The following is a 21,027-nucleotide window of genomic DNA, read 5'->3' on the forward strand; positions in this document are numbered from 1 at the left end:
TCGCCTCTGGGAAATCACAGCCCGAGCCCATCTTAGCTTCAAGCAACTTTATGGTTTGGCTCCGACATTCCGATATTTGGAGACCCGGAAGCCAGGAATCACCCAAGACAGCGTGGCTGGACCCTGGGGGGCAGGGCCTCAGGTGCTCCCGGGGGCTCACGTGCTTCTTGAAACCTGAGGTGTGGGGTGCACTCAGCCCCTCTAAGGGAGGCGTGGAGGGTGGGCAAAACCACCCCATAAGGTACAGTACGTTTCCGTGGACTTAGTAATGTTACATCCATTTGGTTTGAAAGGTGCTGGATAAACAGTGGTAACACAGTGACAGAGCCTGACGAGGGGCTGGCCAACTTCAATGAACAGGGCCACCTCCGTTGAGCGCTTCTGTATTTGTTAATACTGACTCAATGTCCGGAGACTTGCTGCCCGGGAGAGAATCAAGGTGCCCCCTGGTGGAGGTCACGTTCATTCACATTTACAAACAATACACACAAGATTTACTGTACGTATACAAGTTAGCTAAGTGCTTACTGAGATTTTGAAAGTTAAGTTTTAAAACTGCCCTATTTAAGCCTCTTGAAAGCTTTGGGAGAATCAGAAATAAAAAATTTATAAATGTAATTTAAAATGTTCTACCTTAAATGCGAAGGGGATTTAGTTCACCTAGTTTGTAAGTGGGGCTAATTATTTAGGGGAATTTTAATCAGTACCACTGACTGTTATTAAAAGCCATGTAAGTTCTTTCCATGGGCAAAGGCCCCTTGACCATTTAAAAAAACACTCAAATGGAAAAGGTGTGCTCTCCTTTTTCGAAAGGGATGTTTGCCTCAGTCCTTTTTTCCTTCAAGACATTTTTTATGTCCTTAAATTTAGTATCAAATTAAAGTCGGTGCTGAGCCTTTTCTTGATACCAACCTAATGAAAACATGGTGGGAGGGACAGAGGGAGACACAGGGAGACGACTTCTGTTGCCTTTCCCAGCTGACCCATCTTCACAAATGCTAGGGGGACCACAAGGCCACTCAGAACACGCCAAGGTGTCCTGAGGGAAACCAAAATCGCGCTGCACCCAAGCCGCTCCGTGCCCTGCATTCTCTCCACCTCTTACTCCAACTTCCACCAAATCCTGGTGTCAAATCCTACTACCGATCCCCATTCCCCAGAGGACAGGCCAGCATTACACAGCACTCACTCAATAAACGTGTGATTAATTTTAGTAAATCTGCTGGCAACTAAGGTGCCAACTATGTATAAATGCAAACAATGCCATTTCAGCTTTCTTACCTCCTGGGTATTTTTATCTCACTTAATTCAATGAAAGAATTATTCTCTCAGAAGGTGTACTGAAGTCTCCCACCTCACCAAGGCCAGAGAGCACAGTGTGACAGTAGCTGGATGACTGGCACCTTAAAAAGCTCCAAGCGTTTGAAGTAACGCCCAGAGGGACTTAACTGACTCCCAGCATAAGGCACAACTTACAAGAACAGACAAAATACTGTTCTTGTCCAGCACAGCTGGGATCATGTAAATAGCTGAGGATGTGTCTTTGGAAAAAAGGGGAAATAAGCCAAGCAAAATGAATAATAATAAAAAAAAATGATCATACTTATAGAGTTTCAGATTTTATTTTCATAATTATATTCCTATAGAAGCAATAACCTGCATTTCCATATCACATTTAATATTATTCATCAGAGCTGGAAAAAAGAGGAATAAAGCACAGTTTCCATACACAAATACCATACTCTGCATATGTACAAACAAATTCGATGTATTAACTAGACTCTGTGGACTGATTCACTTACAACACACCAGAACACTGACTGCTGGATCCTGAGCACGCTCATGCAGACGCCCACGTTGGTAAAGTGACGACACGAGCTCTGGAGACACCTCTTCCTGCTGTGAACACCAGTTCCCCACTTCTGAGTGTCCCCTCAGGGTAAAGGCTTCTGTGAGGGGAAAACGAGATGCTCCTCACTAGACACCAGGCAGAAGAGCCGTGACGTCAGAAGACACCCACACGCCCCGCACACGAGTTCTGACGGGAAGGCCGGGAAAGGGCTGGTGTGGAGGGCGCCCCGGGGCTCTAGCCTCCTGTGCTGTGAGGCCCAGCCCCATGGCTGCTACAGGCCCTTCCACTCAGTCCTCATTTCTGTTTAATATGTAAGAAAAGAGAAATAAAAGCTTTTTTCCAAAGCTGTGATGGATAATATGGTCTATAGGAAATGGTCTAAAATACCTTTTAAGTGTCGCCAAATCTGTTGATAGGGATTGTTAAGTAGCTCAAATGCACATCAGCATAAGACTCCTGAAGTGTGACTGGATCTGGAGGGCACAGCAGGAGGACGGGGCCTCGGAACTATTCACACGTCATTAACCACAAACGCCTGAACATGGCTTTACTGAGACCACCACTCAGTGTCTGCAAGCAGTGACTGGAAGCGCGCTGCAGCCCGTAGAGCCACACGGGCAACAGAGGGGCTGGAGAGAGCGCGGGGATTAGAGTTCCACACCAGAACCCCCGACAGAGTCCATCCCACTGCCCACCCGCCCCGGCACACGGGCCCCGTGGGACGTTCCCCGAGCCCTCCAGAGCCCAGCGTGACTGCGACCACTCACGATGACCCGCCTCAGGGTCCCAGGGAGGCCAGCAGATCCGAGCCCGGGAAGCCAGGCGGGCAGCGTCTCCTGCAGGGCGCACTGCAGTGTCTGGGCCTCTTTCCAATCAGGGGACAGGGAGACGGCTCCGAGCACAGGGAGAGGAACGCCTCGAAAATGACCCGTCAGGAAAGACCCAGGAAGCACTAGACAGCGGCAGCCCAGCCCTTGAAACTCAGCCCCCGCCTTTCAGCCACATGCAGGAGGTTTACAGACAGCACCTCCCGAGTCAAGCTGCTGTCCTGTCACAGCCCTGGACGACGCAGAGGGAAGCCACGTATGCACCCCAGCCTGATGGAAACCACCACACTGTGCGAACTCAGGACAAAGGTCCTCATTAGTCCCAGTCGGTCAACAACCTGGTGGGTTTAGAGACTGTCACTATGTGTTTCAGGTGGAAAAATACCCATATTCCAGAGACAACTGAAGACACTTACAGAATCACTGTAATGTGCCACCTTCAAAATGTTCAAACTTACACATGAGACTTCAGATGCATCTCGTATTGAGATAAGTAACATCGTAAGGCTCAAAACAGCTTCCTGTCCCAATCTCGCCTCTGAAGATTGAACAATTTAAATGTCTCTGATTATCATGGGGGATAAATTTCCTTCTGAAGGCAGAACAAATGTTTAAAATACTATTTTGTTTAACCAGTAAACATCACTTTTAACAGCAATTATTAAATAAAATGCAAAAAAAGCTTCTCTAACAATAAATTACAAGAGCCCAAGAGAAAAGGCTATCTAAGACTATCTATGCCTATTATCTTTGTTTAAAACACATCTGTCTAGAATTTGGTTTGCCAATTTTAAAGTCAACTGTCCTAAAATGTGACAGTACATTTCTCTGTTAATGCCTGCTGGTGTCTGAGAAGAGCTCTTATCATGGAAAGAAAAAAATGCTTCACAGGCAGTGGGCAGGACGGGTGGTCCAGGAAACGGGAGCTAAGACTTTGTCTTTACCAGCATCAGAGCCAGGATGGCGTGAGGTCTGGCCGCCCCCCGGGCCGTGCGGCGACGTCCAGGCCATGCGGGGTCTGTGAGGGGACGAGCGCCTAGCACAGCCCCCCTGCATACTCGTCCTCCTCGTCCTCAGCGGCGGGGGCGGCGTGGCCTTCGGGCGCGGCCTGTGGGGGGGCCGCTGCCTTCTTCTTGACTCCCCCTCCTGGGACCAGCAGGCTCAGGCCCAGCTTCGCGTACTGTCAAGGACAAAGCACAGCTCAGACTGGACACTCAGGCCTGACCCGCGACGCCTCCCCGGAGTCACCTGTGAGACGAGCCTGCTCTCCGCCCCCTAAAACCCCGGATACCACTCAGACGGAAAGACCACCACAAAGCCCAACGCTGCTCAACCATCGGGGCTTGTGACCAGGGTGGGGCAGGGGCACGACGAGGAAAACCTCAATTCTACGGCACGCTTAGCAATCAGATAACCAGACACACGAGCTGAGGGACACTTCTGGTCCTTACAAAATAACCATCTGCTGAGTCGGTGTTGAAAACACAAACTTACAAAAGCTGATGCCAGAATTTACCTAGAAAAACACTGGTTCCTCTAAGTACATCATTTTATTAAAAAAACAAACAAAAAAACCCAAGGTCTTACACTGATCTGATACCATCACAAGACTAAACCCGCCAGACCAGATGCAATGAGCAGGCGCTCATGAACCTACTGAACAGGGAGACCGGGAAGAAGATAAGCCTGGGTCACAGCTGGCGTCTCCCCGTGGGGGGATGGGCCCCTCACCCGACTCATCCACTTGTCACCACAGGCAGCACGACGCGGACCAGCTGCCCCACGTTTACAGAGAAGTTAACCGAGCTTCAGACCGTCAGCCGCCACCCTGCACCACACAGCGCGTGCTCTCAGAAGTGGGATTCCAACAGGCCTGCCGACCCACAAAGGCCACTGCACCATGGGCCCTGAGACCGTGAGCCTGAGAGAAACTCACTCAACCCAGCACCCTGGAGGGAGGCCAGCAGACGGAGGAGGAGCGGGCGTCGCCCACGGCAAAGCCACTCGGCAGCCGGCCAGCCAGGCAAGGTGCACCGCCGTGAGCCTCCTCCCTGAGCAGCAGCTCCAGGCAAAGAACCCTTACGAGCCCGCGGGAGAGGGAAGGAGGGCCGAGCGGAGGCACTCACGTCGTTGTCCATGTACTTGAACAGGGGCGAGTTGCAGACCTCGGCCACCTGGTCCTGGTCCTGCTGGTCGTAGCCCTCGAGCAGCTGCTCCAGGGCGGTGCAGTCCTCACTGCCGTTGAAGCCAGGGATGCTGCGGGGAGCACAGGGCACGTCTGCGCCCGGCCCTCAGCGCACCCACCGCACCGGACGGCGACGGCGGAGAACCCCGGGCCCCGGAGCCAGGGTGCCCGGCCTCAGGCTGCTCGGTTTAAACATCGCCAAGGAGAAAGCCCCTTATAGCCTGACCTTCCTGTAACATACAACCTGAAGGCTTTTCTTTCTCTTGTTATTTTTTTCTTAGATGGCAAATATCACAGAATCACTCAAGTCACTCACTTCCACGGAAGCCCCCAGGAGAAAAACACAGGAAAGAACACAACTCATAAAAATCCTGCTGCAAAAGCTGAAATGCTAGCCACACACTCATATTGCTCTGAACTTTATTAAAAACAAAAAACAAAAAACCCGCTCCACAGCCAGGACTGCCTATCTCGGCAGTGAGCTGGGGCGGAGAAGCAGCCGTGCACTGGCGGGTCTTACCTGTAGCTCTCCCGGACGCAGCGCTCTGCGGCCACGTAGTCGTTTCTGTGCAGATGCACTAAGACTTGGGCAATTGTTTTCTAAAACAAAAGAGGTGATTAGACCAAGATCATATCCCTGCAGAAGTCAATTTCCTGACACCTGGAATTTGACTCGGTTTGCACCTGGAGAGATTCGTGAATTCTGCAGCCACCTCCACAGGACACTGGGGGGAGAACACCCCAGAACAGCACACCTCAAACTCCAATGCGCACACCCCACCCGGGGGTCTTGCTGGAGACGGCGGAGCTGGTGGTGGGGAAGCCTGAGAGCCCACCGCTCCTCACCGGCTCCCAGGGGCTCGTGCTCCCCCCAGTCTGAGGGCCACACTTGGAGACACAAAGCCCCAGACACAGCCACTGCACAATTTACAGAAAATGTCTTCTAAATGCCTATACAGGTCTCATCTTGAAAAGGGAACAAGAAGCGGGCCGCATAACTCTGCAATTCTACTTTGGAATTCTTCAAGAGATACGAGGAAAAGATAAATGAATGGAAACTTCATGTAACGGAAATAGACACTATTTATAAGCCAACAAAAGGACTGGGGCCACAGACACAACTGATAAGATCTTATCGGCAAAACAGCTCTTCACCAAGTATTTGTCAATCTTCTTATATCTATTTTCTCAGATGACTTTTATTGATCTTTTGTCATCTCCGTTTTCAGATTAAGCCCATCCGGTATTTTATTTCAGACACTGCTTTTTCAGTTCTAAAATTCTCATTTAGTTCATTTATAGTTTCTATTAAAAAAATAAAAATCAGTCCTTTTGTCCATTATTTCACCCACGTTCACCTCTGCCACATGGAGCAGCTGTGACGGCTGCTTCCTGGTCCTGACCTGGTGACTCCAACATCCGGGTCACCTCTGTGGTCCTTTCTCCTGACAACGGTCACACTTTCCTGACTCGTTCTATGTTGAGTCACTTGGGACTGTCCCCTGGACACTGCAGGACCCTCCCACGATCTCAGGCTCAGGCTGCACGTTCTGCCTGCTTTCTGGGCAGTGGCTCTAGTCTTAGTTCAGCCACCTGCTCCGCTGCTCTGGGTGTGCTCTGCACATGCAGCTGGAGTTCCCCCCCCCCCCCCACAGCCACACACACACACGCACACTCGGTGGGGGGGACCCCACTTCCAGCCCTCCTCTCGGGGCTCTTCTCCTTGCTCTCTGAGCCCATCTTCCCAGCTCCTCCGGCTGGTGCAGATGGTGTTTCATCCGCCTGCACCACCGCCCCAGCTGCAACTCCATGACTGGGGCTCAGCCTCGGAGGAGCCGAGGGAGAAGGAACAGGAAACGTGGGGCCTCTTCTCCCAGCCCCTCTGGTGAGAAAGATGGGGCGGGGGCTCCTCGGGGAGGAAAGCCGCCCTGTGCTCCCTGCCCTCCAGCCCTCTTGGCTGCTCACTTTTCAGGGTCCGAGGGGCACAGCCTTCTGTGTTTTGCCCAGCAGTGTTAGCTGTGATCAGCAGGAGAGAGGTGATAGTGGGCTTACTCCATGTTGGCCAAAAATAGAGGCCCGTAAGGTATTATTTTAAAAATAAACAAACATTCAGGGAACCCGGTCTTAGGTACACAGTTACACCAATATGAAAAATGATCTAAGGAAAAGCCAAATATAAGCACTTTCAAAGCATACCTTATAACAAGTTGGATAATTCTCAATTTCCTTATAAATATTTTTTTCTTTCTGAATAGAGAGTGCCGCCTCATCAAACCTAAAGACAAAACAAGAAATGCAGAACAAGGCGGGTCTAAGTGATCCACAGCAGAGGTCCTATAATGTACTTGATGTTACAGGTTTTAGAGAATAAAGACCACATCAGGCACTGTAACAACCGCTCCATAACCCGTGTTTCCGTAAGCTCTGCTCACCCGGCTTGCCTTCTACATGTCAAGACTCGCCCTTCTAGACACCAAGCAGACAGAGCGAAAGAACTCAAGGACAGGCTGCTTCATATGCGGAGTTTTAGGTCTGGTAAGGACCATCCATTAATGAGCACCCATCAAGTCCAACAAACTGCTTTGTGAGCGTCTTGTGAGAGATGCTGGAGCCCAGCCCGGACTCAATCACCGTGGATCCCTTTCCCTCACTGAAAGGCCGTGCAGACGCCCCAAGAGCACTGGCTCGCCGGAACCAGGACCCCCACCGGGCCCTCACACGCCCACGCGGCCTTCGTGAGCCCCAACAGCTCCTGGGGCCAGAACGCGCAGCAGGGGAGAGCAGACAGGGAGAGGCGAGAAAAAGTCCTTCTCGCCACTTTGACCCTCAGCAGTCTTCTTCCGTCTACTCTCACATATTTTCCTTTGCAGAATTTTATTAATAAGGGAGATTGTTTACTAAGCTCAAATTGAAGTAAAACACAAAAGGAAAATCCATAGGATTCTAGGTTTCTGGGGTCCGGCTATTTGTGCCATAGGTCCTAAATGTGAAGGAGAAAAAATTAGTACCCTGTCTAATGACGCTATTTGGCTGTCAAGAACCTGTCAATTTTCCTGGGTGAGCACTCAGGGCATCTTGTCACTTAGCTCAAACGGATACTTGTCCTTGAGAGGCATCACCACCCACCCAGACAACAGAACAACACAACTGCTCCCTCCCAAGTTGCTGAGTCAGGTCTTAGCCAACAAGAGCACAATGCACGATACATTTTGGGATGACACTTTAGAGAAGCGGCATATCTTTCAATATTTAATCAAACGTGCTGCTGTCTTGTAGCCTGGTGTGCCCATGGTTACACCAAAAATATTAACAAGCCTGTCCCTGTGGCCAGAAGGTCACAGGGACACAGGAGCACAGCTCTATGACACGTACCTGCGCCCTCGCACCAGCAGCCTGGAGGCCTTTCCTAGTAATTCAACTGCCTGTCGTAAGCGTTCTTCATTCTGCAGGAATCCAAGAGAAGAGAGTGTTGGCTGCTTTAATGTAGGAATCTTTTTCTTCCCCTAACAATTTCTGATAAAAAAGTAATGGCACTGGGGACTTCCTTGGTGGTCCAGTGGTAAAGAATCCGCCTTACAATGCAGGGGACGTGGGTTTGAACCCTGGTCAGGGAACTAAGATCCCACAAGCCGTGGGGCAACTAAGCCCACACACCATAACTACAGAGCCCACACGCCCTGGAGACTGCACGCCACAACGAGAGAGAGAAAGCCCATGTGCCACAATGAAGAGCCCGCGCCGCAACGAAAGATCCCGCACACCACAGCTAAGACCTGATGCAGCCAAAAATAAATAAAATAAATAATAAATAAATCTTCAAAAAAAAAAGGTAACAGCACTGGATCGGGGGGTGGGGGGGTGGGGAGGGGGTGGGAAGCTGCTAGTCCATCTCACTACTAACAGAAGAAAACAAGAGTTCAGCTGTGAGCACAGAAAAGTTTTCAAAGTAGCCACTGCATTTCTCTGTTTTCCTATATATCATGAACATAAAATTCTAAATATACTCAAAGAAAAAAAAAATACAAACTTACTTCAAACACATTAGCTGTCTGCTGATATAACTGCACAGCCTTTTCTGGATCCACGTTTTCTATAAGCCTAAATTAGACAAGAAAATCTGACTTATATGAGAAATAGAAAACTTGTTTTTCGAAGGACTTTATTAAAACAAAAAGACTTCCACGCAGAGACCTGTGTCCACACACTCACTTTCCGGCCCGCTCCAAGGCCATGGCCGCTGTGTCTGGGGTGCCGTTCTCCAGGTACATCATGCTGGCTTTCTCAATCAGCTGAACAGCCTCCGGGAGTTTTTGCATCTCCTTTAGGCAAACGATACGGCATGGACCAGTAATTCAAGAAAGCAAAGGACCCAAAACATACTACAATAATAAACATATTGAAAATGAAATGCGTTCACATGGTCACTCTCTGTCAAGCTTCATTTAGCTAAACCAAAAACACATCAGTTGATTTCTGCAGAGTTCATCCCTTCACAGAGTTTCAGGTAAACTACACACATAGTAGAAACCAAAACACTTGCTCTTCACAGTTTTCACGCATTTACAATTCCTGGAATACTTATGAGTTCCTACTATACACAAGGCCTGTGCCAAAGGCTGCAAACTGGCAGCCCAAGGGCTGTGTGTCATTTCCGAGGATGGCTTGCTTCAACCATCCATATCTTAAAATCAGATACTTTCACAGGAGGTCTGTTCTGCGGCTTCGTATTTTAAACATGTCATAGGCTACGGCATCCGCAGGCTTGCACCCACACGGCACTGGCGAGCGGGGCTGTGCAGGAGCCAGCCTCCTCCTGGGGTGTTTCTCCCCACTCCCTGCACACCCAGGCCGGCCTCCACCATCTCAGCAAGCCCTGCGTTCACCTGCGCTTGCAGCCCTCTTACTCTGAGCACCATCAACAGAGTAACCCTACGTATCTTATTAGTAAACTCCAAGTCTCAGCATCATGTGCTCCTTATGTCTAATATCTCCAATTCAAAACTTTTTTTAAAAACTGAAGAAAAATCATGTAATAGCTAGATGTAAAGATTAGGTATTATCTATTTAGGGTTGACATACTGTATTCTCCGTGCTGACCTCGCATAGGTTGTTTTCAAATCTGCCCCTCACTAAGTTGACAAATTCTTTAGGATACAAAACTTGCTGGTCTTGTTCTTATGGGGACTTCAAACTGTAACTCATTTTACCTACGGAGCAGCTGTGATACAACGGTACTGACCTTCAGCATCATGCCGGCTTGTTCGTAAGCTCTGCAGAGAGAATATAAGTTCTCGGATGAGATCTTGATGAGATGGGGGAAGAGAAACTTTCTACCACAGACATGAGAAGCTCCATCAATTAAAACTGGCTCAGAAAATACATACTTACTTTAGGCTCTCATTATGACACAACATAATTTTTCTTCCTTTTATTTACGTGGGCAATAATGCCTTGGAAACAACAGACATCTGAGGTAAAGGGATTTCACTTTGCAGATGCAAAGTTAAGTAAAGGTCAGAGAGGTTAAATGACTTTCTATTGTACTTGACAAACCTAAATCCAAGTTTTGAAACAAGTAAGTGTTTTTCTCCACAAAAGCAAAAGAAAGCTTCCTGCTTCTCTCCACAGGCACCATTAACTACTAAGAAAGAGGGAAAAAAAGAGATTCTAACTTGTTTTTTCATAGGTTATTGAACAAAACGGTCCTAAAAATATGATGGTGATTTAACTTAAACACTGAATTATCTTAGGAGTGACTTCATTTTTAAGGTTTAGGTGAAGACTGAAACAAATGGAAATGACTATTTTATTTAAATCAATATAAATTAATTCACTATTTCTGAATTTATAACTCAGGAAAAATGTACTGACCTAAGAGAAAGCAACATTTAAAACATAATAATCTACAAATACATGAACATACGGAGAATATTTACTTACTTGGCAGCATGAAAAAGACTGAATAGATGTAACAAAGTCAAAATTAAGGAAAAAAAAAAAGCAAATCAATAGTTTCTAAAGATATACTATTTAAAAAACAAGGTTAACTAAATCACTGCCCCAGTTTGTTCGAAAAGACGAACCCTACAAATCAGGAAAAGAAGAAAACTTTATCGCCTGTGGCTGTCTCCTAAAAACTACGTAATTCACAAAAACACTGACAAAACACCATATTGATTTTTAAGCTACGTCCATTATGCATTAACTTGAAGTTTTACTAAAATGCAAGGTTATTATATCCATAATCTGCAAGTGAGATAAAATAAACATTTTTTAGTTGATAAGATTATAAAATACCTCAGGAAAATTTGTTTAAAACTACTTAAAAATTTTATTTCAAATACCGGAGGAAGACTACATTTTTAAAATATTTATAGAGCAGTAACCATGTCTCTAATACCCCTGCCACTTCTTCCATTTTTCAGCACCTGTCTCTATATCTCCCTCACTTCATCCCAAGTAAAACCATCATCAAGCAAATCCAGAAACAATAGAAATAAACTCTCAAACGCAGCTCTGCAAAACAGTGTGGACCTTATGATCAAGTCTCTATAAATGCACTTTCAGAGTTTAGAGATGCAGTATTTTTCTAAGTGGCTTCTAATTTAATAGCACTGTACTCGACATGCAGCAAATTTATAACGATCTCTAAAGGCTGAAAAGATACGCCCTGTTATTCTCGTGGGCGACAGCTTCTCTCAGGCAGGCGTCTTTTGCTTGTTCAAACTGTTTGGCATTTTTAAAAGCAACAGCTGAAAGAGAGAAAAAAAATATAGACTGTCTATTTCCATCATTTAAAGAAACCTCAAATGAATCCTTACCAAAATGTGCATGACGTGAAGTATCAGAAAATAAACTTAACACTTATTTTAATCAAATAGTTCAGAAGTTTCATAAAACTATAACTACTATTTTTTCTAAGCCACTTTCTTACAACTTTTTTGATTATCAATAACTTACAAGTATTTTCAAAAGGTTTTTTTTTTTTCTTAATTGTACACTATTGGCAATAAATCAGTGCTCCTTCCATTCAAGCCCAAGTCTTTCTAACACCACCATCTAAGCTTTGGGAAACTAAGATGGCATCAGTCAAACGAACAAACCCAAACTACAGGCACTGTCACTAAAACAGCACCTTACCTCACCCGTTTCACATTTAATAATAGAAACAGTGCTTTAGTTATGGCTTATTCTATCTTTTAAATTATTCTGAAACTGAAGTCCAATAAACACACTCAATATTTTTATAATAAATCTTCCTTTTTGGCACAATCTTTAAATATGATCTTACAGACTTTGGAAAACTTACAAAGTGTTGCTTACAAATAAATGAAAAGGATACTGCTTTAAGAAAACATTGTTAAAAACACACTCTTAAAATTACATTTAATAAAATATAGAAAAGAAACAAATGACAAACTATTTTCATCCCTGCATTTCTACATTTTACTCTTTGAAAAATTTACTGATGAAATGTATCTTGCATAACCCCTTAAAGAAAATAAACAAAAGATGTTTTAATGGGAAAATCTGACTTGAAATATTCATTTCTGAAAGCAGCTCATGGTCACAGATACATACATAACAATCCTGTGTTAAATTTCCCTCATGGAGGATACTTGCAAAATGTTGTGCCCTCCAGTCACAAAAGTGTTCTTGTACAAGGTGTCCATAAAATCCATGTAAAATTTAAACTTCTAATAATTTTCCTTCTAAATATGAGGTATAGTAATTTGCATAATACAACAGAATTTACTCAGGACTTAAATAAAAGTGCTAAAGATTAATTTGTTGTCATTTCTTCTATTATCTAGAAAATACATCCTACATTATGCTGATTAGTTTCAATTTATCTGACTTCTTTCTATTAGTTTCAATTTATCTGACTTCTTTCTTCTTGGTGACATACTAAAACTAAAGTTTGCCAAAAGCACATTTCCTAGGTGATTTCTATGCAAGGCTAACAAATGTGATCAGGGCTACTCCTGAAACACACAGTAAAATGTGTCCAGGGGATTTCAAAATCGTATTATGCTTTATATCCAAAATAATCACGGATATGCTGAAAACTATCATTCCATAACTTAAAATGCTAAATTTTTAATAAATTCCCTTTCTGTTGCAGATTTCAGGCTGTTTTTATCTCATATGCAGATAAAGGCAATAAAACATGCATATGAGCTTAACTCCTCAGGAACACGTATGAGTGCATCTCCACGGGAGGGTCATCAAGGGCAAGAGCCAAACGCGCTCGGTGCACAGAACTGCGGAAGACAAGCCTAAGGTTTTAAAAAGTCAACAAGAAAAATCTTTATTCAGTAATAGGTAGTAAAAACTATGACCAAACTCCCAGAAGTAGTATGAACTGAGTGGAGTTCAAGAACATATAAACGATGCTAAAAGCCTGCAGGGGCACCCGCCGTGCCATCTGCACTCGTGGGAGAGGGAGAGGCGGCTGGCTCTACAGCTCAGAACTCAAGACATCTGAAAATAGTAAGTGGCAAAGCACAGGGTTCAACAATGAAAATACTATATAGGAAGCATTAAGAGTGAGAATTACGCCGAGATGAAGTTACCAGCCTGCTTCAAGATTACACACTGCAGGGACAGGGCTTCAGTCACACATACCTGCTTTTCCGTACTCAGAAGCGGCACTGTCATAATCTGGCTTCCATTTTAAAAAACCCGTTTTCAGGCTAAAATGAGAGACACATTTAACAGCAGTTACCAACCACATTCCTAAGTCAGAACCCTGCTTATAAGGATCTTGTAGGTCATTAAAAAGAGAGGGGGGGGGGACCATCAGGTACACAGTTCCCATCTCGCCCACCTCCATCCAAACTTACTGACAATTACAAGCAACCTCAGCACTTTCCCTCCCACTGTCATAGACATGGTTTCCCCCTTTTGAAATGTCCGTATAGCATCCAAGGGGAGTGGAGGTTCTCAAGGCCTGATCCCCAGATGAGCAGCATTACCCAGAAGTGTGCTAGAAATGTATGAAGTGCTGAGCCCCATCCCAGCCCTGCTGAACCAGAACCCCGGGAGGGGCAGCAGCAGCAATCCAGGGTGTAACAAGCCCTGAGACACACTAAAGCTTGAGGCGGGCTGAAGCACAGCAATAAGCAGGTGGACTCGCGAGACTGCAGCTCAGGAGAGGCCGGAGATTACCAGAGTCATCAGCACGTGTCACACCCGCAGGGAGAAGACCCGCAGGGAGACTGGAGAGAGAGGCCAGAAAGACTACAGAACCAAACACTCAGAGAGACACAGGGAATTAGCAAAAAAGGCTGCAGTCAGCCACCAGTGAACAGGAAGGACAACCAGAGAGACAGGATGGCTGCAAAGCACGACAAACTGCTTTCCAGGACCCCAGGATCACACGGCATCTTAGACGCCGCACCAAAGGACAATCAATTGAGTCCTTATCTAATTTGCCCTTTCTGAAACACCTCTTTTAAAAATTTTATGACAATTTCACATTGTCAAACTTGGGTGTGCATAAGAACTGCTAAATAAACACCATCTTAAATTCTAAATTTAAATTCAGTTAGTGAAAGCCTGCTTACATATAACAGTGTTACCTTCCAAGGAATCAGGGGAGCACCTTAACTGAGAGACAGGGAAGCCCCAGAGCCTGCAGAAGTACACCCTTCATTTTGTTCCCTTTAATTTTTTGCCAATTAAATTTATTTAACATTTGTGTTTGTGTAATACTGTTGTACGGTTCAAATTTGTAAACAATTCTCAAGCTTACCAAAAACATTATTGTTCGGAAAAATAAAATCCTTAAATTGCAACCTGTCTACTCGAATCCACCAACTGAGGAAGTACTGCAATAAAGCAAAATTCTAATCCACCACCTCTACCCCAAAGTCCTCATTATATTCTGTATCTTAACATAATTTTTTAAAATACCACCAAAAACAAGATACAATCTCTCAATTGTCTTATGTGCTACATACACATGGGAAAAGCTAGAAATTTTAAAATATAGTTGGGCCGGGAAGCCGCCCAACGCTCCGGGAAGCACCAGCATCCCGACTGCCGACGCGGAGAGCCCTGCCCGGGACAACGGCGGCGCCCCCACGGCCCGAGGCGAGACGACTTCCGGCGTCCGACGGCAGCGCTTCCGGGACGCGGCGGCCCCACCACGCCCGCCCGGCCCGGCCCCGCCCCGCCCCGCCCCAGCACCCCCCACCCGGTGCTGACTCAGACCGGCCACGGAGGGGCCCGGTCCAGGCGCCTACCCAGGGCCGCGCTGGGCCTCTCACTCACTATTTCTCTGCTTTGGCCAGGTGCTCCAGTCCCTCGTTTATCTTCTGAGCCGCCATCTCCGCGGCGCGGCCCTGACGTGGAGGCCGAGAGCCCGCCGAATGGGCGTGGGAACGCCGAGGAGGAGGCCGGGACTGTGCTGCAGCCGCGCCACCGGGGCCCGCAGGGCTCAAACCTAGTGCAGCGAAGTGGCCCAGGAGCCGCGCAGGCGCCGCGCAGACACTGCGCAGGCGCAGAGCGCCCGGGCTGGCCGCAGGAGTGGCTCGGTGCGCAGGTGCGGTGGGTAGTGAAAGGGGTTCGCGATTCCATTCGCCAGTGCAACGCAGTTTTGTTGAGCACGTGCTATGTGTCAGGCGTTGTTCTAACCACCGGCAGGTCGGCAGGGAGTGCGACAGACCGAACCCTAGCTCCGATAATTCGATAACTGTTCACCTTCAACAGAACTCCCGCCTTTTCTCGTCCCTCTTCACCCAGCGTGGGTTCCATGCTCCATCACTTTAGCTTCTCATCTGCATGTCCCCGAAACCCCCCGGGTTCTCTGTGCCTCTTTTCCCCTTGTGTAGGGAAACCCCAGCTCTCCACCGACTCCGGAACTGCTCAGAGCAGGTGAAGGGGGCTGGAGGAAAACAAAGCAGCTGCTGACGTGACTCGTTACTCGAATTAATGCTCACAAACATCCAAGAGGCCTCTGTGCTGCTGAGCGACTGTACATTTTCCCGGTCCGATAACGCGCCCACTCGCTGGGATGGCTGTCCACACCCACTTCCCTTCAGAACTCCAACACAATCTCCCTGCCTCCCCGCCTGACTGCCGACTCTTCCTGTTTAATGATAAATAGCAATTAGAAGAGACTTTCCTTTCGGGCCCACCACCCTGTCTCCCAATCTACCTGCATCTTTTGCAGATGTGCTGCGGTTCCTCTGGTGTCTGGGTGAAGTGGCCTCGGCCCTTCCCCGTCCATCCTCACGTCCTTTAGGCTCTTGGGTAGTCACACCCTGGCAGGAGGCCTCCCTTCGTCCTGTCCTCTGGCCACAGCAATCCTAGAGGGGCCGGTGGAAGCTGGGCCTCGGCTCCTGGGACCAAGTCCACTCCACTTCTAACCATTTTATTGGTCAAAGCAAGTCGCAAGGCAAGTCCAGATTCAAGAGGTGGGGACACAGGAGCTGTGAAATGTGGTGGCCGTGACTGCCTGTCCACTGCCGCTCTGTGGTGACTGGGGAAGTACAGGAGGACCGTCTCGGATATCTTTGTCCAGAAACAGAAAACCTTACGTCTTTAAGTGAAATCACACTTTAACTAACCACCCAGTGTGGTCAACCTGTAAAACCAAGTGAAAGGGTGCAGAGTTCTTCTAAGGGATTTACACTCGGAGTCTGTAGCCTCCTCCTCATTGGCCCTTGTTCACACATTCCTTTATTGAGTATTTCCTGTAACTACTCTGAACGGGCTCTGTTGCTACACACGCAGGACACAGTGGTGAGCATGGAACCAGATGTGCCTTCTGGTCCCCATCTCCTTATGGGACTCCCATGTCACCTGAAACGTCTATTCAGTGAACCTGTATGCTTTTCTCCTGTTAATCTGTCGTTGTCTGTTTCATGTTCAGACCCAGCCAGGGATGCTAAGAGGGTCGAGGGTCGAGGAGAACATTCTCCAGCCCCACAGGGTCTCATGAGCTGCTTTTGGGGAGAAGGGAGAAATCAGAGTGACCTTCCTGCACTGGCTGTTTCTCAAACTCCTTCAGCTTAATATCTTCAGTATGCCAAGTTGCCATATTTTGGGGTAGCGTGTTCTGAACCCCATCAGGACATAATGCCTGCCCTCGTGGAATGTGTGATCTATGAGCGGACACAAATATTAAACCTAGTTTTATTTGAGCATCAACACAGAATGAAAAAGAAATAAAAGCCATGATAGCCCCCTGGTGTTTGAGGGTTCTGGGTTCTCAGAGACCCTCGACCAGGGACTGCGTGAGCCCTATAACACACAGTCACAGGAAAGGGGCCAAGAGGAGGGAGACGGGGACAGTAAAGGGTGACACAATACCCCACTTCCTTCTTTCTCTTCCCTTCCTGCAGTAAGATGCAGTGGGGGGAATTTACATAGGGGAGGAAAGACCAAAAAGTGTAGTTCTTCAAACCAGACCTGATGGCGTAACTCAAGCACTGGTGACATCACAGCAGCTGCTACCAGAACCTAAGCCAAGGTTGTCTCTGTGCCTTCAATCCGTCCTCTGCTTCCTCCCCTACTTCCCAGCCAGCCTCACCTGCTCTCCTGGGCCCCTCCAGACACTTACTGTCCCCTCCTCAGGCTGGCTGCTGCCCAAGTGACCCCATTCAGCCCATCTTTCCTTCTCATTCTAAAGATTCCTTCTTTGTCCTGCCTCAGTGAAAATTTACATCCCCACGTGCTCCATTGTTTTGGGACTGTGTAAAGGGATTCCCATCAGAGTCTAAACGAGGCTTAAAATAGAGCTTGCTACCCCAAATGGCTCTCCAGGGGTGGGCTGCCGTCTGGGAGAGTTCTCAGGGTCCCCAGACTCCTTGCAGCCACAAACTTGCCCCACCCCAGTCTGGTCTGATGCCTGGAAGCAAGATTCCTGGACCCACCTCACTCCGCTGATGTTCAGTGAAATGAAGGGTCTTTGTTGTCACTTGGGGAAAGAGTCTGGTTGATGAACTCTGGCTATTTCAGCCCACAGATCATAACTGGGGAAACACAGAAGCTCCTATATCAATTTGTGTGTTCTGTTTAATTCCTAGTACCTTGGTAGTGTTATCGTCTACTGTTTTGTTTTTTTCCAAGTATACTGCTACCTTATAGATGAGATACACTTCTGAGATTGGCCCAAGAGTTTAACCATGAGTCATAAAATCATTTCTCTAGGAAAATATATTCTGAGCTACAAAAAAACCCCAAACTTGCGAGTAAACTTTTAGAACAAATCCTGTTATAATTTGATGGGTCTGTCTCCTTGTAATAGGATTTTAGAAAATTATCCTTGGCTTTTTTGGGGAGAAGATGATAGATGCCATTATGATCTATATATATATATTTTTTTGGTAAAGTCTTAGTGATAAAAAAAATCATCTCTAAGTCTCTGTGAGATTGATATAGAGAATTACTTCTCCAGATAGTAGGTCCAGTGTGTGCTCAGAAGTCTGAAGAGTCACACATAACCTATCGGAATCTGAACTCCTTGTGTTCCCCAAACCTGGTCCTCCTTACCCACGCTGGTTGATAGCAACTCATCCTGCTTGTTGCCCAAACACGTATGAGGGGACTGAGGAGCTCAGAGAAGCTAAGAAACTTGCCTGAGGTCTCACAGCCAATCAGTGGGAACCCAGAGCCATCTGACTCCAAAATCGATACTTGAGCCATTATAACGGACTGAAAAATCTTCTCTGTTTTGTAGTAAAGTTGACCCTCGAACAATGTGGTGGTTAGGGGCCCCAGCCCCCCCAGGCAGTCAAAAATCCACATGAAACATTTGACTCCCCCAAAACTCAACCACTAATAACTCACTGTTGACTGGAGGCGTTACCAGTAACGTACACTGTGGATTAACACATATTTTGTATGTTGTATGTACTATATATTCTATTCTTACAATAAAGTGAGCTAGAGAAAAGAAAATATTATTAAGAAAATCATAAGGAAGAGAAAATACACTTATAGTACTGTGCTGTATTTATTGATATCATAACTTTACATGGTCTGTTCACAAGATGAATCATCAGTACCTGCATCAAAATTGTCTCATGTGATACAAAACACTGTAGATGTTATATGTATTACTAACACTAGACGTCAAAGATGAAAAGATAATGTGAAATGTAAATTCATATTTATTTACAGGTGTAATGATTCAGGCATTGATAACAAAGAAGCAGCAGTATGATTGCTTTATGGTCACCCAGTGTCATCCATACGGTTGCTTCTTGGTAGCCCAGCCTGTATACTCATGAGTGAATCGATATATAAAAATTTTATGGCGCACAGTATTATGTCATATTCATAATACAGTATTGGACTCATTGTTACACTTTTTAAAAAACACTTATCTGTTGATGATAGGCTGATAGGCAGCCTATTTCTCTACAAGAGAGAGAGGTCTACTGTACAGTAATGTAATTCTTTGAAAATAAAGTTATGAAACAGTTAGAAAACTAACATTATTAATTTTATATTACATATCACTCACCTTATGCCTATGTAAGGAGAGACCAGTATCTACATATATCTTATGCATTCATGACATACATTTTAATTTTTTTCGATATTTCTCAGCTTTGTGGTTCATCTGTGAGTTTTTCAAATTGTTGAAAATCCCCCCAAATTTTCCAATATACTTACTAAAAAACCCGCATATAAGCGGACCCCCACACAGTTCAAACCAGTGTTGTTCAAGGGTCAACTGTAGTTTAATAACAACTCACACATTACCCCCGCTAAGGTGCGTGGACCAATTATAGATTTCCAAATGTTTTTAAAGAAAAACATCACAGTGCACTTTACTACATATGGTACTCATTTGAAATTTCACTAATAATTTAAAAGTTGGGGTTGAGAGTTTATTACGTGTGACCGAAGTGAGCTGCCAGGTGACTGTTCCTCCCACGTGTGGCGCTGGGGCTCCGGAGCCCTGGGCCGGTGGGCTCTGCGTCCTGCAGTTCCTCTCGCAAACGCCAGGGGGCACCACCTGCATGTACTTTTATAGCCACCAGGCATCCAAACAAGAGTGGGGATGACTTTGGATTACAGTCAGGTTCGGTTTTGCTTTCATACTGTACTTTCCACATAAGAGCGATGCCCTTCACTATTTTGTTGGCAAGTTAAACAGTGCCGCCCAAGGGCTCTGAGTGCAGTAGAGCTGGAAAGGTCTGCAGCATTGATGTTCAACAGCACGTGTGTTTCACATGAACTTGAACCAACACAATCGTCTTGATGAGCATCACTTTTAAGAGGACAGAGATATATGTATAGCTGATTCACTTTGTTATAAAGCAGAAGCTAACACACCATTGTAAAGCAATTATACTCCAATAAAGATGTTAAAAAAAAAAGACAGAGAAAAAGATGTAGAACGTTGCTCATTCTCTTTGAATGAAAGATAAAACCAACCTACTGACTTGGCTTGGAGGAGTCCTACTCTGTATTTTGTTGCACTGCTTGGAGATGACCTACTTCCACCCTGCAAATGGTCTCTTTTTAAAACCATATCCCATAGATGTATTTGAAAAGAGAACTTTAGCCTTACATTGTAATAATTTAATTCTCTTGCAAGGAGAATATATTCACGTGGTTATATTTTGTGCAAACGACAATTAGGAAATTTGAAATAATACAACTTAAAGTGTTAAGAACGCTTGACTCTTTTCTATGAAGTTTTAAAAAATAACATGCATCTTCCAAACGAAAAATACCTCCAGAAGTGCACAATTTGAAGCTGTCGGGAAGAAGCAGGTGTGACCTGGGTTTATCTTGTTCACTCTTTAGGCATTTACTCAGCAAATCTTTGTGGAGTGGGTTCTCCATGCCAGGCACTGCTCCAGGCTGTACCCCACCCTCGGGGATGGACGGGTGCGGTCAGGGAGTAGGAGACAGGCAGGAAACACGCTAAATAAACCAGTGTAGACAGGATGCTAGATGGATCCCTGCTTCGGGGAAAATAACAAGAGGAGCGGCTGGGACAGTGGGCGTTGGGGATGGGCGCAGTTACCTCCCTGGGCAGGTGATCGCAGGTGACTGTTGAGTAACGACCTGCCCGAGTGAAGGCCTGAGCCAGGGTCTGTCTGGCCCACGAGCGCTGCTGATTAAGCGATAAAGCACGGCAGCATGTTGGTGGCGCCGGGGTGCCTGGCCCCTTCCAGGAGCCCAAGGAGCCA

The 21,027-nt window shown here is 46.3% G+C and overlaps 1 protein-coding gene across 4 annotated transcripts; it reads right to left on the reverse strand.

The window, feature by feature from the left end:
• Nucleotides 1-1,600: 1,600 nt before the first annotated feature.
• On the reverse strand, nt 1,601-15,292 carry NAPG (NSF attachment protein gamma). Of its 4 annotated transcripts, XR_009497253.1 has the most exons (13): nt 14,830-14,944; nt 13,493-13,560; nt 11,532-11,616; nt 10,805-10,822; nt 10,104-10,134; nt 9,074-9,183; nt 8,896-8,962; nt 8,237-8,307; nt 7,061-7,139; nt 5,385-5,464; nt 4,806-4,935; nt 2,240-3,859; nt 1,601-1,949 (listed from the first exon to the last, which is right to left on the reverse strand). XR_009497253.1 is itself a non-coding variant. In XM_059894342.1 (12 exons), the coding sequence occupies exons 1-12, from the start codon at nt 15,196-15,198 to the stop codon at nt 3,716-3,718; spliced, it is 939 nt and encodes a 312-aa protein (XP_059750325.1). In that variant the 5' UTR covers nt 15,199-15,292; the 3' UTR covers nt 1,601-3,715. The 4 variants fall into 4 exon arrangements, 3 of the variants coding, with proteins under 3 accessions (XP_059750325.1, XP_059750326.1, XP_059750324.1); XM_059894342.1 differs by lacking the exon at nt 14,830-14,944 and adding an exon at nt 15,143-15,292 and having other exon boundaries at nt 1,601-3,859; XM_059894343.1 differs by lacking the exon at nt 14,830-14,944 and adding an exon at nt 15,115-15,120 and having other exon boundaries at nt 1,601-3,859.
• Between the last annotated feature and the right edge of the window lie 5,735 nt (nt 15,293-21,027).

Source organism: Balaenoptera ricei, chromosome 14, assembly GCF_028023285.1.
Source record: "Balaenoptera ricei isolate mBalRic1 chromosome 14, mBalRic1.hap2, whole genome shotgun sequence".
Classification (NCBI taxonomy): domain Eukaryota; kingdom Metazoa; phylum Chordata; class Mammalia; order Artiodactyla; family Balaenopteridae; genus Balaenoptera; species Balaenoptera ricei.

Coding starts and splice junctions, on each gene's coding strand:
- NAPG (XM_059894341.1), bottom strand. CDS start 14,903: ATGCTGGTGCTTCCCGGAGCGTTGGGCGGCTTCCCGGCCCAACTATAT. Junction 9,184..10,103: donor AAGCCGGCATGATGCTGAAG/GTCAGTACCGTT, acceptor GTTTGCCTAAAG/GAGATGCAAAAACTCCCGGA. Junction 5,465..7,060: donor ATTATCCAACTTGTTATAAG/GTATGCTTTGAA, acceptor CTTTTGTTTTAG/AAAACAATTGCCCAAGTCTT.